The 20,077-nt window shown below is 35.8% G+C and overlaps 1 protein-coding gene across 1 annotated transcript in view; it reads right to left on the bottom strand.

Annotated features, from left to right (window-relative positions):
• TRHDE (thyrotropin releasing hormone degrading enzyme) overlaps nucleotides 1–20,077 on the bottom strand; it is a 360,129-nt gene that overhangs the window by 90,909 nt on the left and 249,143 nt on the right. Inside the window, exons 8-9 of the mRNA XM_058673432.1 lie at nucleotides 5,112–5,177; nucleotides 4,338–4,525 (exon numbers count right to left, since the gene is read on the bottom strand). Of these exons, the coding sequence (XP_058529415.1) occupies nucleotides 4,338–4,525; nucleotides 5,112–5,177 (254 nt within the window). The remainder of the gene's footprint in view (nucleotides 1–4,337; nucleotides 4,526–5,111; nucleotides 5,178–20,077) is intronic.

Raw genomic sequence — 20,077 nt, 5'->3', positions numbered from 1 at the left:
CTCCAAGATGGAAAAATATTGTTTTTATTTTAGAGATTCCAGAAGAGCTATCAAGTTCTAGAACTGTAAAAGTGAATGGAGAACTGAACAATTTGCTGGGGAACATGCCAGGGATGATAAACAGCATATAATGTTGGGGTGGGAGAGAATGGCATCTCCTCCCAGTCTGTTGTATGAAGTTGATTATTTCACCATTTCATGCTTTCATTTATGATAAGCAAAAACTCAATAATAGCACAGCTCAAATAGAAATTGGAAGAAATTGTCTTAATTGCTTCTCCCATAAAATATCAACATAACACACTGATGTTTTTCTAAATCCAAAAAATATGATACGCAGTGTATAATGAAAGACACTTTTCTGAGTGTCAACTATATAGAAACTCTGTACTATTCTGTAGCAGTCGCCATATTACAAATCAATCATTTATAGTAGCCAAATATGTATTAGTGAACAATAACTCATTTAACCTCTTAATTCTTTTCCCTAACCTTATAACATAGCAGTGAATATATATCACAAAATTTTACAGAGAAGACTTCTCGGAAGGAAATATAGGAAGGGCCTGGAATTATGGATTAACAGGTTAAACCACCACCAGCCACAGTAGCATTCCATATGGACACCGGTTCAAGTCTGAGCTGCTTCACTTCCGGATCAAGTTCCCAGCTAATGTACCTGGGAAGCCAGAAGAACTGAACGCAAACCCTTAGAACCTTGGCATGTTGGAGACCATGATGAAATTCTTGACAGTTGGTTTCAGGCTGGCTACAGTAGGCCTTTGAGAAGTGAAACAGCAAATAAACAGCTATCATTCTTTCTGTGTTTCTCCTTCTCTGTCTCTTTAATGATTTTTACAAAAGTGAAAGGAGAATATTTTAGCTGCTGTCCTCTAAAAATAGTCTCCTTTTGGTTAATTGAAAGAATTAAGAGACAAAAATGTCTCACACTAGTTCTGATTCATAATAATCTTAGAGAAATTCAGAAAGGCGTATTTTATTAATTGTTATTGAACTGAATTGAATCAAAATACATTATCAGTCATTATGTAAGACAGAGATGAACTTTCTGAAATTGATGTTTTAGGATTTCACTTGCACATCTAGTTGGATTGATGAAAACATGAGGCCAAATAAGCATCAATTAAAGGGTAAGAGATTTCTAAATACATGCAAACATAAATGTTTAAAAAGTCCTCCTGGAGAAATGTGCCTTATTTGTAAAAAGGTCATAAAATGTTTGTGAAAAATCACTTGCTGCTGATATAACAAAAGTATTTTACATGTATGTAAACTGCATCTGTATTCTTCCAAATAACTAGAGATAGCAATAAAAATTGACGTGTTAAAATTTAACATTTGAGTGTTAAAGGAAAAATTTCTAGGAAAAAGAGATTAAACTAGAGCTTTTGGAATACTGTATAAGCACTGGTATATTTCTCTGAATTTTCAGCTTACATGTGCATATTTTTTGGAAAAAAAAGTTTTTGCACTCCATTGTAAATCTATGCATTGTCAAGAGACAAGTCAAGAATAAAAAGTTTTCTGAGATTTGTTTTCATTTTTGAGCTTGCACTCTCAATGTTGCGAAAGTTATTTTTCATAAGTTTCCACACAATGCATGTTTGAAATTTTCATAAATTTCATTTTGATGTAAAAGAAAGTGTGATAAATCTGCTGTTCTGTGATGACAACTTAAAAGCAGAAAACACACAAGACACAATGGAGAGATGAGTACTGCAGACACAACAGGAAAATTCTAAGACCGCAGAATGTTAAAAAAAAAAAAAAAAAAGACTTACAAAAATAACTTATAAGAATAGTTTGGCTTTCAGTCACTTAAGTTTAACTGGGGTTTTAGCCATATTCTTCTTTTTATTTCAATGGTGGAATTTTATCCGAAAGGCTAAAATCAAAGTAACCAAAGGCATGCAAAACTGTTTTTCTTTATTAGTTGCTACAAGTACTTCAATTTAGTAGTTTGCATTTTTATTATAATAATAGGTGTATATTTTAGCTTGAGTGAAAAAATTGTTAGAAACAGTTTTGACATTAATAAGAATTAATGTAGAGAGAGCTATCATCAGGTCAGTAAGAGAAGATAAGCAAGATTGGGGAAGCGAGTATGACTCCTTGTGGCACAGAACCCTGAGAAGTTTCTCAGTGTAGGAGACATCAATATAGCAGAGCATTAACATCCTGAAGAAAACCAGGCTACACAAAATCCCAACCTCCAGAGTACCCAAACTCTAGCACCTAATTTGCAGTCTACTACAAGTCAAAAAACTTTATGCAAGTATCAATTATGGAAGTATTTATCTGTGTCAATAAAAATATCGCATATGAAACTGCCATTACTGGACTCAGGAAAAATGTCCTAAAGCAAGTTACAGTGATGTTCTCATGTCCCCTAGAAAAATAAAGAATTAATGATCCTGGCTCAGAAAATAACCATAATTCACAGATCTTCTGGCATGGATGGAAGATATGTTTTACCATGTCAACTGTTTGCACAATGTAATAAAGATCCAGGAGACAGACCCAATACTGCACCTTTGAACAGAATGCTACAGTGAATTAAATGATCAAAATTAAAAATCAGAATATTGCATTGTCAACAATAATCTCCATGAATTCCAGATAATTAAATCCAAATAGACTAGAGACAGGATGTACATTCTCCTGCTCTTGTTAATTCATATGTGATGTTCACATTCTCTTGTTCTTCATATTTTACATGTCACTTTCTTAGAGTCCAAACCCATCTGATTTCATTGCTGTGACAAAACCACAGCTCCCTTGATGCCACACTCACTCAAACTGCCTGCGAGGACCTCTTCCCTTAACGAGCCAGACTTGTGGCTGGGACATCTGAGGTATGTTACAGGCTGATAGACCATTTTGCTCAAAATGTGTTCTGTCATCTGCGTGTCCTTTATGTTTTTCTGCATCAGTGATGCCTGTGTCAGACTGTGCATTCTGACAGCCCTGGCCTGAATCTCTCTAACTTTGCCACAGTCAAGTAGTTTTTATGTACTTCTTGGCAAGGCCACGGTTGATGCCTAAGCATGTTTAGCCCAGGGCCAGACGGCAGACGAATTGAAGCGGCAGTTGGCATCTGTGGGGCCTGCGGGCTGGGTGGAGAAGCACTGACAATCAGACCCTAAGAGCAGTGACAACGTGGCAGGATAATAAATACCATATTCCACAAGGGCAAACATTTAAATCACAAAGGACAATGTCTTCAAAGCAAATGCATGCACACACATGCGTGTGCACGCAGACATACACACACGTAAACATGGGAAGGCAGAGAAAGAGAGCAAGCTACGCTCCTAAATCAGATTCCAAATAGAGTCAGTACAAAATATTGAATAAATGTCCCAACACTTCCCTTTAGAGCTGGTCTGTCTTGGGAATAATTCCTATTATATTTGTTAGGGATAACAAAGTAAACATAGCATGTGCCCCAGATCTCCTAGATGCTTTTGAACTTTGCAAGGTAATAACAGGCAGCATAAATGACCTAATTCAAGTCTTTCATTATATCTGTTGATTTTAACTCCTCTACCTCCCTGTCTTCCCCACCTCCTTACAGGGGAATTAAAGAAATGAAACTGAGAGATACAAGTTCTACTAGCATTCTAAAGCCCAACTTTAAATGAGACACAAAATTTTAAAAAACAAAAAGGAAAGGAAAAATCCTATATTCTGCATTACAACTAATTAGAGAAGTGTTTTAAAAGGGAAAAGTAACACCAAATCAAGTCTACACACAAACACACACACATAAAACACAGAGCCTGGTTAGTATTTCCAAATACTAAAAACAGGCGAAAGAGAGCCTATTGTGATATTGGGGTAACAGATATTTAACCATTTTTAATGTATCTAATTTGAGTTCCTTTGACTCAGACATTATTTAGTTCAGATTTTTGTTTCTTTTAATTAGTTTTTTTTCTGGATTGCTAGTTTCTATTCTCATTTGTTCTTTTAAATCTCACAGTTTGCTCAATTATATTTAATTAACAGAAGCACATCTAATTTTCCTTAATTCAAGAAATGAATCTGGAAGAAAGTAAAAGAGCTACATTTTATTTCTTTTAATTACCAAGATAATTTAAATCTGTCTCCAGTAATGAATAACTTTGGAGTGCTGTCATGCTGAGGGTTAAAATACAAAGGAAACTGGAATAAAAGAATAATAAAAACGACACTATCATCTCTGCATTAAAAATAAAAATTTCATTTCATTTATAATTGTCTTAACAATGATTTTAAATATTTAAAAAATAAAATACAATAAGCAATTTGTCATGTAATAAGGAACACTGTACCTGTTATTGTGAAGTTCAAGAGCTCTAGTTTTAGCACTTATGTCATAAATAAAATGCTGTTGGGTAATTATTATTCTATTTTCAGCTGTTGTATTTCCCAAGATGGTAATGACAGGATAGCCCATCTGGAGTGTCCACTGATCCATCACTTCTTGAATATTAACATATTTTCCATTCCTTTTCAAAGCCTTTATAATCAAAATTGTATAGATTAGTTTTTACAAGCATTCATTAACACAATGAACACAAAGGCATTTTCTTCTTTATCCTTAAAGCTTAGCTAAGTATGAGAATATTCAAAATCAATGAAATTAATGCATTGTATAAGTAACATTATCTTATTACTTTAAGCTTCATAACATTTACATGTAATATTTATGTGTATAGATATCCCTATGTATATATAAATAGAGATAAATGAAAGTTTTATTTATTTATTCACTTATGTATTGGTAATTGGAGATACTTTATAATAGCAAGCAATTCTAGCATCACTGAGTATCCACATCATAACTTATATTTCTTTAGCATGAACTACAGCCTATTAAAATTATGTATCATAATTATTGGTATTATTGACAGATATCTGTACTACCATTCGCAGCTCAAATAATTTAAGCTTTATTATTTGTGAAATACAATGTCAAAAAACAGGAAAGAACTGTGAGAAAACGGGGAAGACACTATCTGTCTCAACATCAGTTACAGATGTCTTACAAACTCAACTCAAATATTCAAGTAGAGGCTTTGATATTCAAGCTCCGTATACTTTACCTCTGACAATGTGTTCCAGAGATCATTTCTGGCTGCATTGCCATACTTATGAATGGTTAAATAATCCTACAAGAATACAGAGTTGTAATTACAATTCAAAGGTGAAGTAATTACCAGCAAGCATATTTATTTCTTAATTTAATTAACCATTTCCATGCTTAGGAAATGTACTAATACAAAGAGAAAGACATGAAAAAAGATGAAGAATCTCATTTTAAAACATTTCTCACACTTACAATAGTCTTGTTAATTAAATAATCCAACAATATTAATATCCAAAATGATTTTCATAGTCAAAATTATTTCTTAAGGATTTCCAGAGTCAAAGATCTAATTAAGCAAGTCAACCTCTGGTAATTTTAAAGAAACCATCTCCACAGTGAGAGACAGAGAAAGCTTTCCCATCAAGTCTTTATCCTGAAGTGTTGAAAATGAAGTATTCTTTATGGAAAAAAGAAAGATGAAAAAGCTAGGTGATAAAGTGTTGATGTTACAATGGATTACTTTGCCTAAAGTGTACTTTCTCCTCAATCTTTCAATTCCCTAGCCTCTTTGCAAAGCAAGGGTTATCTATTATAAATATGACATGAGTCCAAAACACATTAGCCTTTATTAAGAAAAAGTAATTCCTAACTGCAATTCTTTGAGCTTAGTACACCCTACTGCTAATATTCAACCATTACTGTCTAAGCCGACCTATTCTCTGCTTCATGTCCTGTCTGTCCTAAGTGCAGCTTGTCTCACTTCCAGTGTGTTACCTGATGCCCTTTCAAAGTGGAAAAGCAAATAGAAGATAGTGTTTTATGATGTAATACAAAGGGTGAACTCCTTCACTTGAAATTCTACTATTTGTAAGAAATATAGGTTGTAAGTACACAAGATCCTAATTTACATCAAAGAAGTGAAACTTGCGAAGAAAAAGCTGATTCCTTCCAGTACTTCACAGAGTGCAGTACTTTAGGGATAATATAGCACCTGTGACGGATTCAGCTTTTCTTGGCAACTTACAGTGCAACAAATAGCAACTCCTACTGAAACAGATGTCTTGGGATGCAATGGCCCACACTGGCTTAGCAATCATCGTCATCGTCATCATTATCATTATCGTCATCAGGTGTTATTGACAAACACTACAAAACTGAATCGCATTTGGCTTTTAATATGCCACATGAGACTTCCTCAACATGAGCTCAGGGAACAGAATTTAAAAAGATCTTTTCACAGTTAACTTTCTACATTGTTCTTTATGAATCTGAACACTTATATGAATAGACAACAATGGAGCTTATGAAATATGCATATGTATTTATATTTTAGTTATTCTTTAATAAATGCTATTGAAATTAGAACTCTTTACTATTTGATCTGTTTATGGACGGTATGATATTGAAAAGGAGGAAACAAAGGAAGAATATGAGTTTCAACATACAGAAGCAGTGGCTCCCACATCATAAAAAAATCAATTATTCATTCCATGCATTGGCTATAGATCGGTATTGATCACAAGTTGTGCTCGGTTGCCTCCACTGAAGTTTGCACTTTAGATAGGCTGAAAAGTTGATGGTACAGGCAACTCCGAGCCTCCTGCCTCAGGATGCGGAAAGACAGCTTGCTTTCTTGTATTCCCAGTAGCCTCATATTTAGCTGTTATTTGAATCCTTCAGGTAAAAACTCTTTAAAAAATGATTCTTTGGTTATCATAACTTTTTCTTACATAAAAAATGTATTTTGAATGAAGAAATTTTCACAATCATGAAGAAACTTAAACAATATTTTAGAAACTGTATTTCTATTACTCCTTCATTTGTTCATTCATTCCATAATGCTGAGAAAACTATGGAGAAGAAAAATTGAACAACACAAGCATTAAGACGTAATTTGTAGAAGATAACTTCCGTGTCTGAAGTAGAAATATGGTACAATGACCACTTGGCAGGATGAATTAAAATATTTAGTATGTTACTGAACATAAAGAACTTTAGTTACTTACAATCTATACATCAATAATATGGAATTATTAGAGACAGCCTGAAATAGAAATCCATGCACATATTTAGGTGCGAAGATCCACTGGTACCAGATTTTGTGGAATACAATGTTTTATAATTAACTAGAAGAAGTTGTGGGTTCTCTATACAAAACATTTCAGAGCAAGTAGAATTAAAGGAATAAATTAAGGATGACCGCTAGAATAGTCTTAGAGGATGCAACAAATAATGTAGATTGATTAAAAGTTAAAAGCAAATTAAGCAGCAGTATACTCAACACACTTACTTCTGGTGGGAGGCATCTTATCATAGTGCTCTAAAATACAATTATGAGAGTCTACCTCATTTCAGATACAAGTCCTGAGACTCAAAGCTACATGATCTCTGCTAAGAAATAAGTAAAGATAATAAAATTTTTATTGCATGTAATTTTTCTAAGAGGTATTTCTTTCAACTTAAAACACTGAAAGAATAATGAGTACCTAGTACCTTGAGGGTAATCAGTAGACATTACATGTAAAAATTCAGTCATCTCAGGCTGTGGTAGGAGTACAGAGTAACAAGAGGAAAATTATCATTAACAATAATTTAAATGTTCAGTCATTAAAAATAACTATTTTTTCATATTAAATCTCATTGTAGTTAATCTCACTCAGTCCTTGGAATATTACAAGTAGATGTTATTATCATTCAATGAATCAGAAACCTGGGCCTCTGTAACTCAGATCTACCAACAAACCCTACACCTTTGCATAAAACTGCTTGCTCCAAATCAAATGAAGCTGGATAGACGAGTAAGAGTCAATATTTAAACCGAAGCCCTGTATAAATATACTGAACACCCAGTACGGGTTCCTTTTGCAATCCTTGGCCAGCAGCGACTTTTCCATCTGCCTCAATCGAGCCTTCTAGGACTTTCTCCCTCACTACTACATGCAAATGACAATCCATGTTCTAGTTTGTTCTGACAGTGTCCCTTCCCTTTGCCTATCTGACAGTCACTCTTTGATCTCTGACCTGAAGGACTACAACAGCCACTCCTTTAGCTCTGTCCCTTTCAAATCTAATCTCTCCCATGAGGTCAGATAACTTCTGGTCACATAGGCACAAAAACATCTGGAATGTGAGACTATAGTCCAAATGAGTGCAACTTAAAATGTCTCTCATGATCTGCTCACTTTGCTACTCTTTCTGTTTGTTAACTCCTTTCTCTATTCCTCGATGCTTATTTTTTCATTCTTACCTAGTTCTGTGCACAAGTAATTCTTAACATATTCTTTCCTCTTTGTATATCTGAATTCAATAGAAACCCTGGGCTTAAACTTGATATGTTTCCTTAAGGAAATTTTTTTTGTGCCTGTAGCAACCTCTTTCCCTGTTCAAAATTAAATACCTCTTGGAATCCGATGCATTGTACAATATAAAAGAACTTTATAGGGCTGGATTAGTGGCATAGTAGGCTAACCTACCACCTGTGGTGCAAGCATGCCCCTATGGTGCACTTCCAATCCAGCTCCCTTTTAAAGGCATGGCCTGGGAAAACAGTGGGAAATCGCCCAAGACCTTACGTTCTTGCACCCTTGTGAGAGACCTGGACAATATGTCTGGCTCCTAGTTTCAGACAGGCCTAGCTCTAGCCACTGCTGATATCTGGTGCGTGAACCAGCAGATGGAAGATTTCTCTGTCTTTCCATCTCTAATTCTTTCAAGTAAAAATAAATATTAAAACCAATTTTACAACACAGTATTATAATTACCTATTCATTAATTTGACCACTCCCATAGCATATCAATTCAAAGAGAATAAGGAATCTGTCACCAGGTCAGTGCTTACCCACTATGTCTGTGCCTAGCCCAGACCAGGTAAATGTTCAATACATGTGTACCATTTACCTTCCTTTCCACAATTTGCTTTTCTTTCAATAACTAGCAATGCAGAGATTTCTTATATCAGGATCCCCCAAATGTCATGATCAAGTGTTTGTGAACAATTGTCTGTGACATTTTTTTTTCTTTCCTTCCTAGGATTACGAAGTGGCATGTTTCATGTACAAAAGCCAGTGGCATAAAACAAGGAAAATTAAAACTGGTGAACTAAGTAGATTTACATGAAAATAGTACGGTAATTTCTCTCTCCTCTTGACTTGTATTTTCAGCATACTAGAATAATCAATCACAATAAAATTTATGGATTTGTGTATATGTGGTTAGCTGGAAGTAACAAAAATTCTACCACTGAATGTCTTTGAAGATCATGATACTTATTCTTTTCAATTGTAAGATAAGTAGGGTAGAGTTACAGTTACTTGCCTGTGGAATTTTTTTATCCTCCCAACTCCTTCACCTACACATTTTAGTATCATCCCAAACATCACATTCAGACATTGTTTCATTCAGAGGAGAATTTGTTTTTCAAAATCTCATTCTAAATGCAGGTAACTTTCCCCTTACATCCTAGGGCCAACTCACCATCTTTCCCATTTGTCAACATTGTACTCTGCGTTGCAGCCAACATGTGTCACTGCAGACAAAGGCAGCAGTGTTTGGGTTTTACACAGATGGAGACACCTCCTCTGAGGTTGGGCTCTTGAGGAGAGTGTGAGAAACAGAACAAAATCAGAATCCAGCTACCAAGAAAGAAGGGGCGATCAGTTGTGTAGAGACCATGGATGTGATTCTGCCATGAGACAGGGGACTTGAGATTGAGTCTCTGTGACATGGAAAAGAGAGTCTGTTAAATACTAGGCAAATTCAAGCATTGGTTTTTCTTTGTGACAGGAAGGCTGAAGTAAGGGTTTGAAATATTGCTGCTTTCTATCAAGAATAATTGTACTTTAAAAAATTTGTAGTAAGCAGTTGTCATATTTTGCCTTCCCAGCATTGATGCACCACTTTTGTGTGGAGGCAATAACTCACTGTGGGATCATGGAGAATGGCAAGGACTGTGCTTCCTACGACAGAAATGGAAGCAACAAAATACCAAAAAATATCATTCTACTTTCTCTCCTATAGTAAGGATGTGCCTTGGCCTCAGTGATATTGTCACCTTACGACTGTGAATGCTAAACAAGCAAACAGAGGGAGTGATGGAAGACTGCAATTATAATGTCAGAGAGGGAAACATATTTGGTTAGTACACATTGTGTACCTATGCTGAAATGTTAAGTAATATCCCACATATACAATTAATATTAACCAAAACATTTTAAAAATATTAATAAAAGGTACTTGAGGATCAGCACAGTCTGCAGAAGGCTAAGTCTCTGCCTGTAGTGCCAGCATCCCATATGAGCACGGGTTCCTGTCCCAGCTACTCCAGGTCCCATCCAGCAACCTGCTTATGGCCTGCAAAAGCAAAAGATGGCTCAAGCCCTTGGGCTTCTACGCATGGAAGATTCAGAGGAAGTTCCTGGCTTCAAATTGGCTCAACTCATGCCACTGAGGCCAACTGAGGAGTGAACCAGTAGATTGAGGATCTCTCTCTGTCTCTCGGTAACTCTGTAACTCTGCATTTTTTAAGGTTTATTTTACTTTTATTGGAAAGGTTGATCAGATGTATGGAGAGGAAAGACAAGCAGAATGATCATTTGTCCACTGATTCACTCCCCAAGTGGCCGCAACAGCCAAAGCTGAACTAATCCAAAGCCAGGAGCCAAGATCTTTTGGGTCTCCCACTTGGGTGAAGGGTTCCAAAGTTTTGGGCCACCTTCAACTGTTCTCCCTGTCATAATCAGGGAGTTGGACAGGAAGTGGAGCAGATGAACTGGAAGATGAACTGGTGCCCACATAACATTCCAGTGCTTGCAAAGTGAGGATTTAGTACTGAGCATCACAACACGTTCATAACTCCGCCTTCCAAATAAAAATAAATCTTTTTCTTAATTACTTAAAGAAAAGATTTTAAAATCCCATCAGTGGTACAACAACCTAATCTTCTACCCTTGGAGAAATCATGTTATACAGACACCAGTTCATGTCCCAATTACTCCACTTCCAATTCAGCTCTCACTTATGGTCTGGGAAAGCAGGAGAAAATGGCTTACTTCCTTGGGACCCTGCACCCACAGTGAAGACTCAGAAGAAGCTCCTGGCTCCCAACTTTGGATCAGCTTACCTCTGGCCTTTGCAGCCATTTGGGAATGAGCCTGTAGATTTGTGGATATAAAACCTCTATTTCTGCCTCTCTTCTCTCTGAAAAATCTGCCTTTCAAAGTAAAACAAAACAACAAACAAAAACAAAAAGAAATCTTAGAATCCCAGCAAGTGTTGCTTTGTAAATGTACAAGACTTTCATTTATTATGAGCAGCAGGCTTGGGTTGCGGGAGACGTGTGTTTAAATTAAGAAGAGAGAGAGAGTCAGCAAAGATTCCTGAGGGAAGAGGTCAAAGAGGTCAAAACTGAAATGGAATGAAGAAAGTGACATAGAAGGGGACATGGAATCAAAGCAACAACAAAAGCAAAATGTAAATGTTTTGAACAAAGCTTCCAAAAGAGGACTTTTAACTGCAGAACTCTGGACTTAAATATTTCTAACTATGTGCACTACTGGAGGAGATGGTTCTTAAAGGGATCCATAAACAACAGCCAAAGCAGATTAAAGGTGCCCCATCATAACAGGTCACAGAAGAGTCCTCTAACACCTGTTTGAAGCTTGGCCCACGTGCTTCACAGAATGTTTTCGTCATCTGTGACCCTGAGAGACAGAGCAAGGAAACCAAAACAGTGACAGAGGACCAACAAACACAATGAAAGCTAGAGTGTAGATCAAGATATGTATTTTGGCTAATACAGAAAAACTGGCTGGGAATTATGATGTTAAGTGGAAATGAACAACAAAGTTTTAAATAAAAAATAAAGCTGTACAATTTACACATTACCCTATTAGGTAAGAATTAAAGATGCAAAGGTATAAGTAATTATAAAGACACTGCTTTTTATCAAAATTTAGTAGGTTCCCAACAAGGAAACTCCGAATAATAGAAACCATTACCACTTTGCAAGGCATAGCAGTTGCAAGCAACCAGACACAATGAAGAAAAGCGATATTTCAAAAAGAAAGCTTTTGAAGCTGTGAAAGAACAATAACTGAAAAGTAAATTATCATTGTTTGCATGCCATTCCAATACTGATTTTGTAAAATTTGTGTTTATTCTAAGCTTACCTTTAGAAGTGCTTTATTTAAATAAGTGAATATTCCAATATTTCTCTAGGAACAAAAAACCACTTTATATGGTTTAAAAATCCATTATCCACTTAATGAATGTAAATGTTGTAAAAAAAAGTATACTTTTGCAGAAAATTACTAAATATAGTAGAAAATCAAATCAGAAAATTTCCTATCAAAACAGTCTGCCAGCACATGGAAGCATTTTTGCTTGCTTTTTGAAATTATAGGAGGCAGCCAATTATCATACCATGGTTGTTTTCAAATATTTCTTCTGTACTCATTATAGATCACACCAGTGGCACAACAATATGTAGGCACGTCACCAGAGTCACAACATCACAATTTGCTTTGTTCTCTATTCCAGAATAGTTCAACTACACCTGTCAGTGAAAGAATGGCAATGTAACAGCTTACGAGGTATTCCAGGTACTAAAATGTCCCCACCTCTCCCTTCTGCTACTCAACTGAAATAGTTCTCAGACATAAAGTGACTGAATCGGTAAAAGAAAAGCTTGTGAATTGCCTTTTCTGAATGTCCTGATAAAGGGCTGTAACCACTACAAGCCCACAAAATTAGATAAATTGTATGCTGGCTAGTGAAAGTCTTCTAAATCAAGATGCCCACTGATTGTAGAAATGTACATCTTCTTCCCCTCAGTGCTGCTGCTCATGATACTGGAGAATAAACTGTAATTTAGTTCACAAAGAAATAGCTTGTAGATTCATAAGAATTAGGCAAAATTTCAGATTGTTTGTTATCCATTGCGTAATACTGGGTGAGTTTCTTTTGCTTTTCCTGAAACTTACTTTCTTCAACTTAAGTATGTAAACAATAGAGTATGCATCTGGCAAGAAAGCACACAGTGTGCGGAAAAAAAAAAAAAAAAAAAGAGAAGCATTAGAAAACTGTCCAATCTACCAAAAGAAAAAAAAATCCCTATCATACAAAACAACCATGACTCTAAATCATCATGTCTACAGTTAAATCAGTGTAAAATTATATAACCGAGCACTTATTTTTACTCTACATGCATAATCACTGTGCTCAAGCAGACACTCCAAGCTCTCAGACTGTACCTTCTGACCATTCTCACCACTCAATCTTCAAACTTCTCCACCCCTCACCATACCTCACTTTCATTCAGTTATGGACCTCATCAAAAAATACCAAAAACTAGAAGTCATAAGAAAGAATTTCCTCATCATCCCAGTACCATATCACCAAATTTACTGGTACTCAATAGTGAGGTCTTTCGCCTCTTTGCTGGCCAATGTCCCACAGTGATCTCTTGCATTGTCAGAATCATTCTCTCCCTCATTGTCTCTGCCAGCGCCAAGTCAAACCAGCAATTCCTCATTTCTAAAAACAAGATCCAAACCTGCCTGAGCCATACTCCCCATTAACGACTCAGCCCCTTTCAAAAAATGTCCTCCCTTGCTTAAACCTTCTTCTGTCTCCACTTCTACATTCTCATCCATCTTGTACTGCATTTCACTAAAATTTAAAAAAAAAAAAAAACATTGCAGGCGTCCATAAGGAACACCTGTAAATTTTTCCTCCTCCCCAGTTCTGTTAAACCTTGTTGGTTATTTTCCTAGCCTTGACATAAACTTTCCTCTTGGCAATACTTGACAGCACGCCTGGGGTACTCGAACCACTTCTGCAGTGATTCCACCTCCATCTTCTAGGCAGAACCCTTCTCAACTCTCAACCTCCAATTTACAGCCTTTCAGAATTCAGTCCTATGTGCTCACTGTTCCAAGGAATCATCATTGAATCAGATTCCCTTCTCTTCCTCAGCACACACATACTTTCCACCCAATTCATCACCAAATTCAGTGAATACTACCTCAAAGTGCCTTTGGAATTCACTTAGTTTCTGCAGATACTTGCTAAGTATCAAAGCATCCATAATCTTTCACCTAAAATTTTTTAAAAAGCTTAAAAAATGGACTGCCACAACTCAAGTGTCCTACTGTATTAAGCCTGAGAACTTCTTAAATATGAAAAAAATATCATGCCACCTTTAGTTTTTTCTTCTAAATTCTTTGTTTTTTTTGTTTGTTTTTTGTTTTTTTATTATTATTATTTATTATTTTTACTTCATTAATTACATTGTATTATGTGACACAGTTACATAGGTACTTGGGTTCTCCCCACCCCTCCCAAAACCCTCCCACCATGGTGGATTCCTCCACCTTGTTGCATAACCACAGTTCAAGTTCAGTTGAGATTCCCCCATTGCAAGCATATACCAAACATAGAGTCCAGCATCTTATTGTCCAGTCAAGTTCAATGGCTTCTTAGGTATACCCTCTCTGGTCTGAAGACACAGCCAGCAGAGTATCATCCCAGTCAATATGTTATGTATAAACTAAAATGCCACCTTTAGTTTGAAAATACCTGAATTTTTCTAAGCTAGCTTCCAAATACAGAATTTAACATAAATCTTTGAAGCACTATTAAAATGCTGGGGATTAGGTTTTAAAAATAATACATATCATTTACTTCAGGGAAAAGAGTTTGTAGTATAAAACCTATGTATTATTGTTATTTAAAATATATTTATGCAGTCATGAAAAAGAATTCAATTTAAATTAGTAAAACTGATAGAAAGTAATAAAGAGAATAAAGTGCAAATTACATTAAAAAAATCTCAACTTCATTTATGAAACAAGTTTATATGTTAAAATTGACATGATTATTTTACTTCCTAAATTAATTCAATCATCTTGCCTAGTGTATAAGGAAAGAAAACTTTCAAAATTATTTCTAGCATTACACTGATTTGGTATTTTGGAGGAAACTGGCATGTTTCTAGAAATACACATGCAGTAACACTCAAACATAATGTGAAACGAGCAAGCATTTCATTGAAGGGCTATTATAGGACCAGCATGTGGCGTACTAGACAAAGCTACTCTCCCTGGTGCTGGCATCCCATATTGGCTCAGATTTGAATTCTGGTTGCTCCATTTCTAATTCCAGCGCGATCCTTGCTAATGGTCTGGCAAAAGCAGCAGATGTCCCAAGTGTTTGGGCCCCTGGCACTCACGTGGGAGATGAAAATGTAGCTCTTGGTTTTGGCCTGGCCTATTTTGACTCTTGCATGCAGCTGGGGAATAAACCAGAGGGTGGGAAATCTCTCTGTTCCGTGCTGTAACTCTTTCAAAACAAACAAACTTAGGAAAATGAAAAATTATTACAGTACTAGTAAATAAAAGTTGGAAATACAAACAGATGCTCACAAAAGTAAAACTATATTACGATACAGTTCTGTATTATCAGTAGTAAACTATGTAACAGTGCCATCAGACAACTATAAAAATATAAATAATGAGGAGAAAAGTATTCACAAGTTAGGAGTGATTTTTCTAGGAGCCAAAATTGTAGCATTACTAACTATATAATTCCAAAAAGAGAATATAAAATAAGAAGGAAAGTAAACTTTAAAAGAAACAAAACTGCTGATACAGGAGCTAACTAGGTTAGAGAAAAATGCCTCTGAGGAAGCTTGTTGTACTTCTGAACTAGCAATCTCATCAGTCAGTAAGGTGTACAAAGACTCAGAGACAGCTTGTGGGTAGGTCTATCCAAGCGTGTGCACGCAGTGTTGATCAGTATGCACTTACACACACACCAACATATAGATGCGAGTCAATGCAACCATCAGCCGAATGTGCTCAGTAACTTCAGACAGGTTTAAATAAAGTGATCAGAAATACTATTTTGTATTGTTAACCTGATTAGGAAAACTGTGTAACAAATCTTGGGTCCTTAACTTCATAGCTAGCAAACACAAATGTATAAGGCTTCCAACTTAGCCAGGTATATCTCTGCAGGATGCAGAGAGACATATGTCCATAATAAGAAAAGCTTCTGAGTTAACACTATATAGTCACAATAGTCCATTAACAACATTCAAATCATGAGATAAAGTAACAGGGGTTTAGTAAGTGGTTGTATATTAAAATGAAAACTGATACGCAAAGTTGACTTTTCTGTGTTTTAGAAGTTTGAATACTTACTGCCATTTATTTTTGAAAATTATGTGTTTTGCAATTTTGAATTCTAAAATCTACAGAATAAAAAAAATTGACTTTTATAACATACCCAATAATTTTATCTTGGTAGTTAGGTTTTTAATCAATCAAAGGCTAATCAGGTCAAATCCAGACTAAAAAACAGTAATGACAACATTGTTAGATGGTATTAAGTAAAGAGAACCAAGTATTACCAAGTGTTAATCTTTATACCTATCCCATATCTAAAACCACATAGCATCATATGTGAGAAACTGAGGTATCTGAGTAACTGTAGATGGCCAATCATTTCAGACTGAGCCTGATAAAAATACAGTACTGCCCTTTCAGGAAGGAAGTTGACTTTGACAAATTGTCTCTGCTCCTTTACTCTTTGTTGGATCTTCATTATTCTAGAAATCTGCATGCAAGGGAGCAAATGCTCTCCCATAAACATAAGCCTGTGCCTTTCAAATAAAACTCCTGCATACACGTGTTAACATGTAACACCTCATTGGAACACAGGTTATTGAGTACGTTGTTGCTCCTAATAAACTGTATGGGTCTGAGCCTGTCATTACCTTCAGGCTATCAGAACTTTATGAGCACAAACCAATAATAATGATATTTCCTTTTTGCTTTTTATCCACACCTCATTGCCTTACATTGATTTGCATAAGCAATTTCCACCCTGATAATTGGAGCCAAACATCGTGTTGCAAGTCACCTTATGGAAAAAGAGCAGTTAAATATTAATCAAGAGAAATCTTTCTTTATTCAACCATATTTTAGATGCTGTTGAATTATCTTCACTGCTTGAGCAGGAGGGTAACTCACTTTCTGGCAGGGATTTCAGTTTGAGTTCATATCATGCTCAACAACGATCTTCCTTCACAAACACAACTCCCTGGGTGTTAACTCAAAATAACAGGAAGAATGGTGCTGCTGGGCTCAAATCATTAAAACAACATTGTTTTGTTTGAAAAGAAAAAGCAATAATACGATGCACCAATTAATTTTTAATAATTATTGAGCCAATTGATATTATTTCCAGAAAAATTACAAAAAAAATGTAATTAGGGATATTAAAACAAGTAAATGAAATAAGGAAGTACCAAGTCAGCCCCCCAAAAAAACTATACAAAAGCATCATTACCTGGATTACTGAATTTAAAATTAAAAATATAATATTTATGTTGAATCAGGATTTGAACTATATGTATGTAATCTAAATCAGAAACAGAAGATAAAACACGTGAATTCTGATTTATTTATAACATGTACATCATCATCACATCTTTATCATAACCAGTATTACATATAGGTGAAAATTAATGTTTATACACTTAGTAGGAATTCTAGCAAATGAAATATGCTAGAGGTACCAGATGATTCTGAGGCTGACAGTTTATGGGAGGAGAAACTTGGGGAAAAAAGCTTTTTATTTTTTAAGGAACAAGTAATAATTTTAGAAGGATATGAAAAATCACCAAGAACTTTCAAAAGGGCAGAAAAAGGGAGAATTGCAATATATGTAAATTTCAGGTACCACATACAAAAGGAAATGCAACAACACTGGGCACTGAAGTTTGCCCAAATGGAAAAATAGAAATGAGATTGCACTTCATGAATTTCAGTCCAGTATCCCACCACTGAGGACTTTACTTCTAGTTTATCAATCAGGCAATCACATTCATACAGTACAAATCTAAAATAGAGTGGAGCTCCCAAGTAATCTTTGTAGCTTTTCCTTAATACATATCATGATACGGAACTTGGAGAACTGCAGGCATACCAATTGTCTTTCTTTACTGAAACTGTTTAAGTCCCGATAGGTAATGTATAATGCAGGTGTTTTCTTAGTCATTACTCACTGGAATCACTGCTAGGAGAAAATCCTAGCCTGGCAAAATGCATAAGCTTGCTTTCCAGATGTTTCATGCTAAGTTGGTCTTAAATCAAAAGAATTTAGTCAACCTGCTGCTTCTCCTGTACTTACTCCATCCCAGGAGGATTGGTCCACCTGGGAAGTAGAATGAGTCACACAGTTCTGGTTGCAATATTCTGCCTTTTTCTACCTCATTATATTAAAATGGAAATAATGTCCAGATTAAAATAGTTCAGACATATTACTAGTACCAAGTCACCATGACATAGTCACCCCACTCCAAAAGGACATGGGGAGATGTTTTGCCAATGTTGGACTGTAATTATGAAGTGAATTGAACATGTTCATTATTGGTTTTAGTTTTAGGACTTCTTTCATCATATAACCTTACATATGTTGGAATCATCAGAAGTACTGCTCCAGATAGAGAGCAATCACATAGTCTTACTACAACTATCAAGGAGATAAAAAATATTTTAAATCTTTACATGGTGATGTTACAAATTATCCTCAAATTATTTTTAATGAATGTATTTTATTTTTTATTTGAAAGGGAGGGTTACAGAGAGAGAGACAGAGAAAGAGAGAATAAAAGACAGGAAAGAAGGAAGGAAGGAAAGGAGGAAGGGAGGGAGGGAAGATGGAAGAGAGGGAAAGAATGGAGGAAAGAGATCTTCCATCTGCTTATTCATTATTCCAAAAATGGCCACAGTGGCTAGAGCTGAGCCAATTTGAAGCCAGGAGTTGCATCCAGGTCTCTAACATAGGTGAGGGTGCAAGGACTCGAGCTATCCTCCATGGTTCTCAGGCCATAAGCAGGGAGTTAAACTGCAGAAAGAGTAGCTGGGACTTGAAGCAGAACCTGTATCTGACACTGGTGCCATAAGTGGAGGCAGAGTCTATTATGCCATGGCACTGGCTCGACTCCCTCAACTCTTATGCACTGTATGAGCGGAAATTGGGAATATGTATTTCTTAGAACTCATTGTTACTAAGAGCCAAATTCAAGTTCCATTGAATTAAAAGGATACATGACAGAGGAGGAAGATACTTAAAAAGGTGGGTTTAGAAAGGTGGGGCCTTTATAGTTCAGGTAGCACAAAGCAGACATACGGCTTGGTCAGGGACAGAGGTAAGGTAATGTCAGTGGATTCCAGGTGAACTTTAGGCAGCTTAGCCACAAAAATGGTCACATGTTTATTCTGTTTTCCAAATTTCTTGACTTTCTGAAGGCTCACAGTGGATTTGCTGATATTTACTCCCACAGTCATCTCAATAATATTACAAAATTCTTACTTGCAAACTTAAATTCTCTTTCTGCTTGAAGTGCCCAGGATAGTTTAAATTATTTTGACTGCTTTACATATCAAAAGTGGGTTCAGACTTTCTAAAGATGATTATCTACAAAGACCTGTCTGGTTTTGATTACTTTTAAAGGAGAAATGACAGTGATAGTGAGCAGTGCAACCAGGGTAATTCATGGTTTTCAGAATCAAACAATTCTTAAATTATCATCTGTAGCCTCCTAAATTAAAGAATAGATTTTGAGAAAATGAATTTTTTTTCAATGACAATCTGGTAGGACAGAGAATTAAAGCCTTTGTGAAGGATTAGCTATTTCTCACTGGACTGGAGAAATCACAAAAGTCAACCAAAACCACACACCAGCCTTGCTACTTTATTTTCTCTGCTGAATGTACAGACATGAAATCAGAGATACTCTAGGTCTCGTTCCCCTTTTAGGCTTAGGATCAAAATATCTCACAGCTACATTATTTTTTCACACTATGAATAACAAGACAAAACTCAAATAAGTCTCATGGCCTTATTAGGTCTTTCATGTGAACATTTAAGCTACTGGTTGGGAAGTAGCAGGGAAATAAGAACTACAGTTATAAT

Source organism: Ochotona princeps, chromosome 15 (genome assembly GCF_030435755.1).
Source record: "Ochotona princeps isolate mOchPri1 chromosome 15, mOchPri1.hap1, whole genome shotgun sequence".
Taxonomy (NCBI): Eukaryota; Metazoa; Chordata; class Mammalia; order Lagomorpha; family Ochotonidae; genus Ochotona; species Ochotona princeps.
Note: the sequence above shows the minus strand (reverse complement) of the source record. Positions and strands in the feature narration are given on the sequence as shown.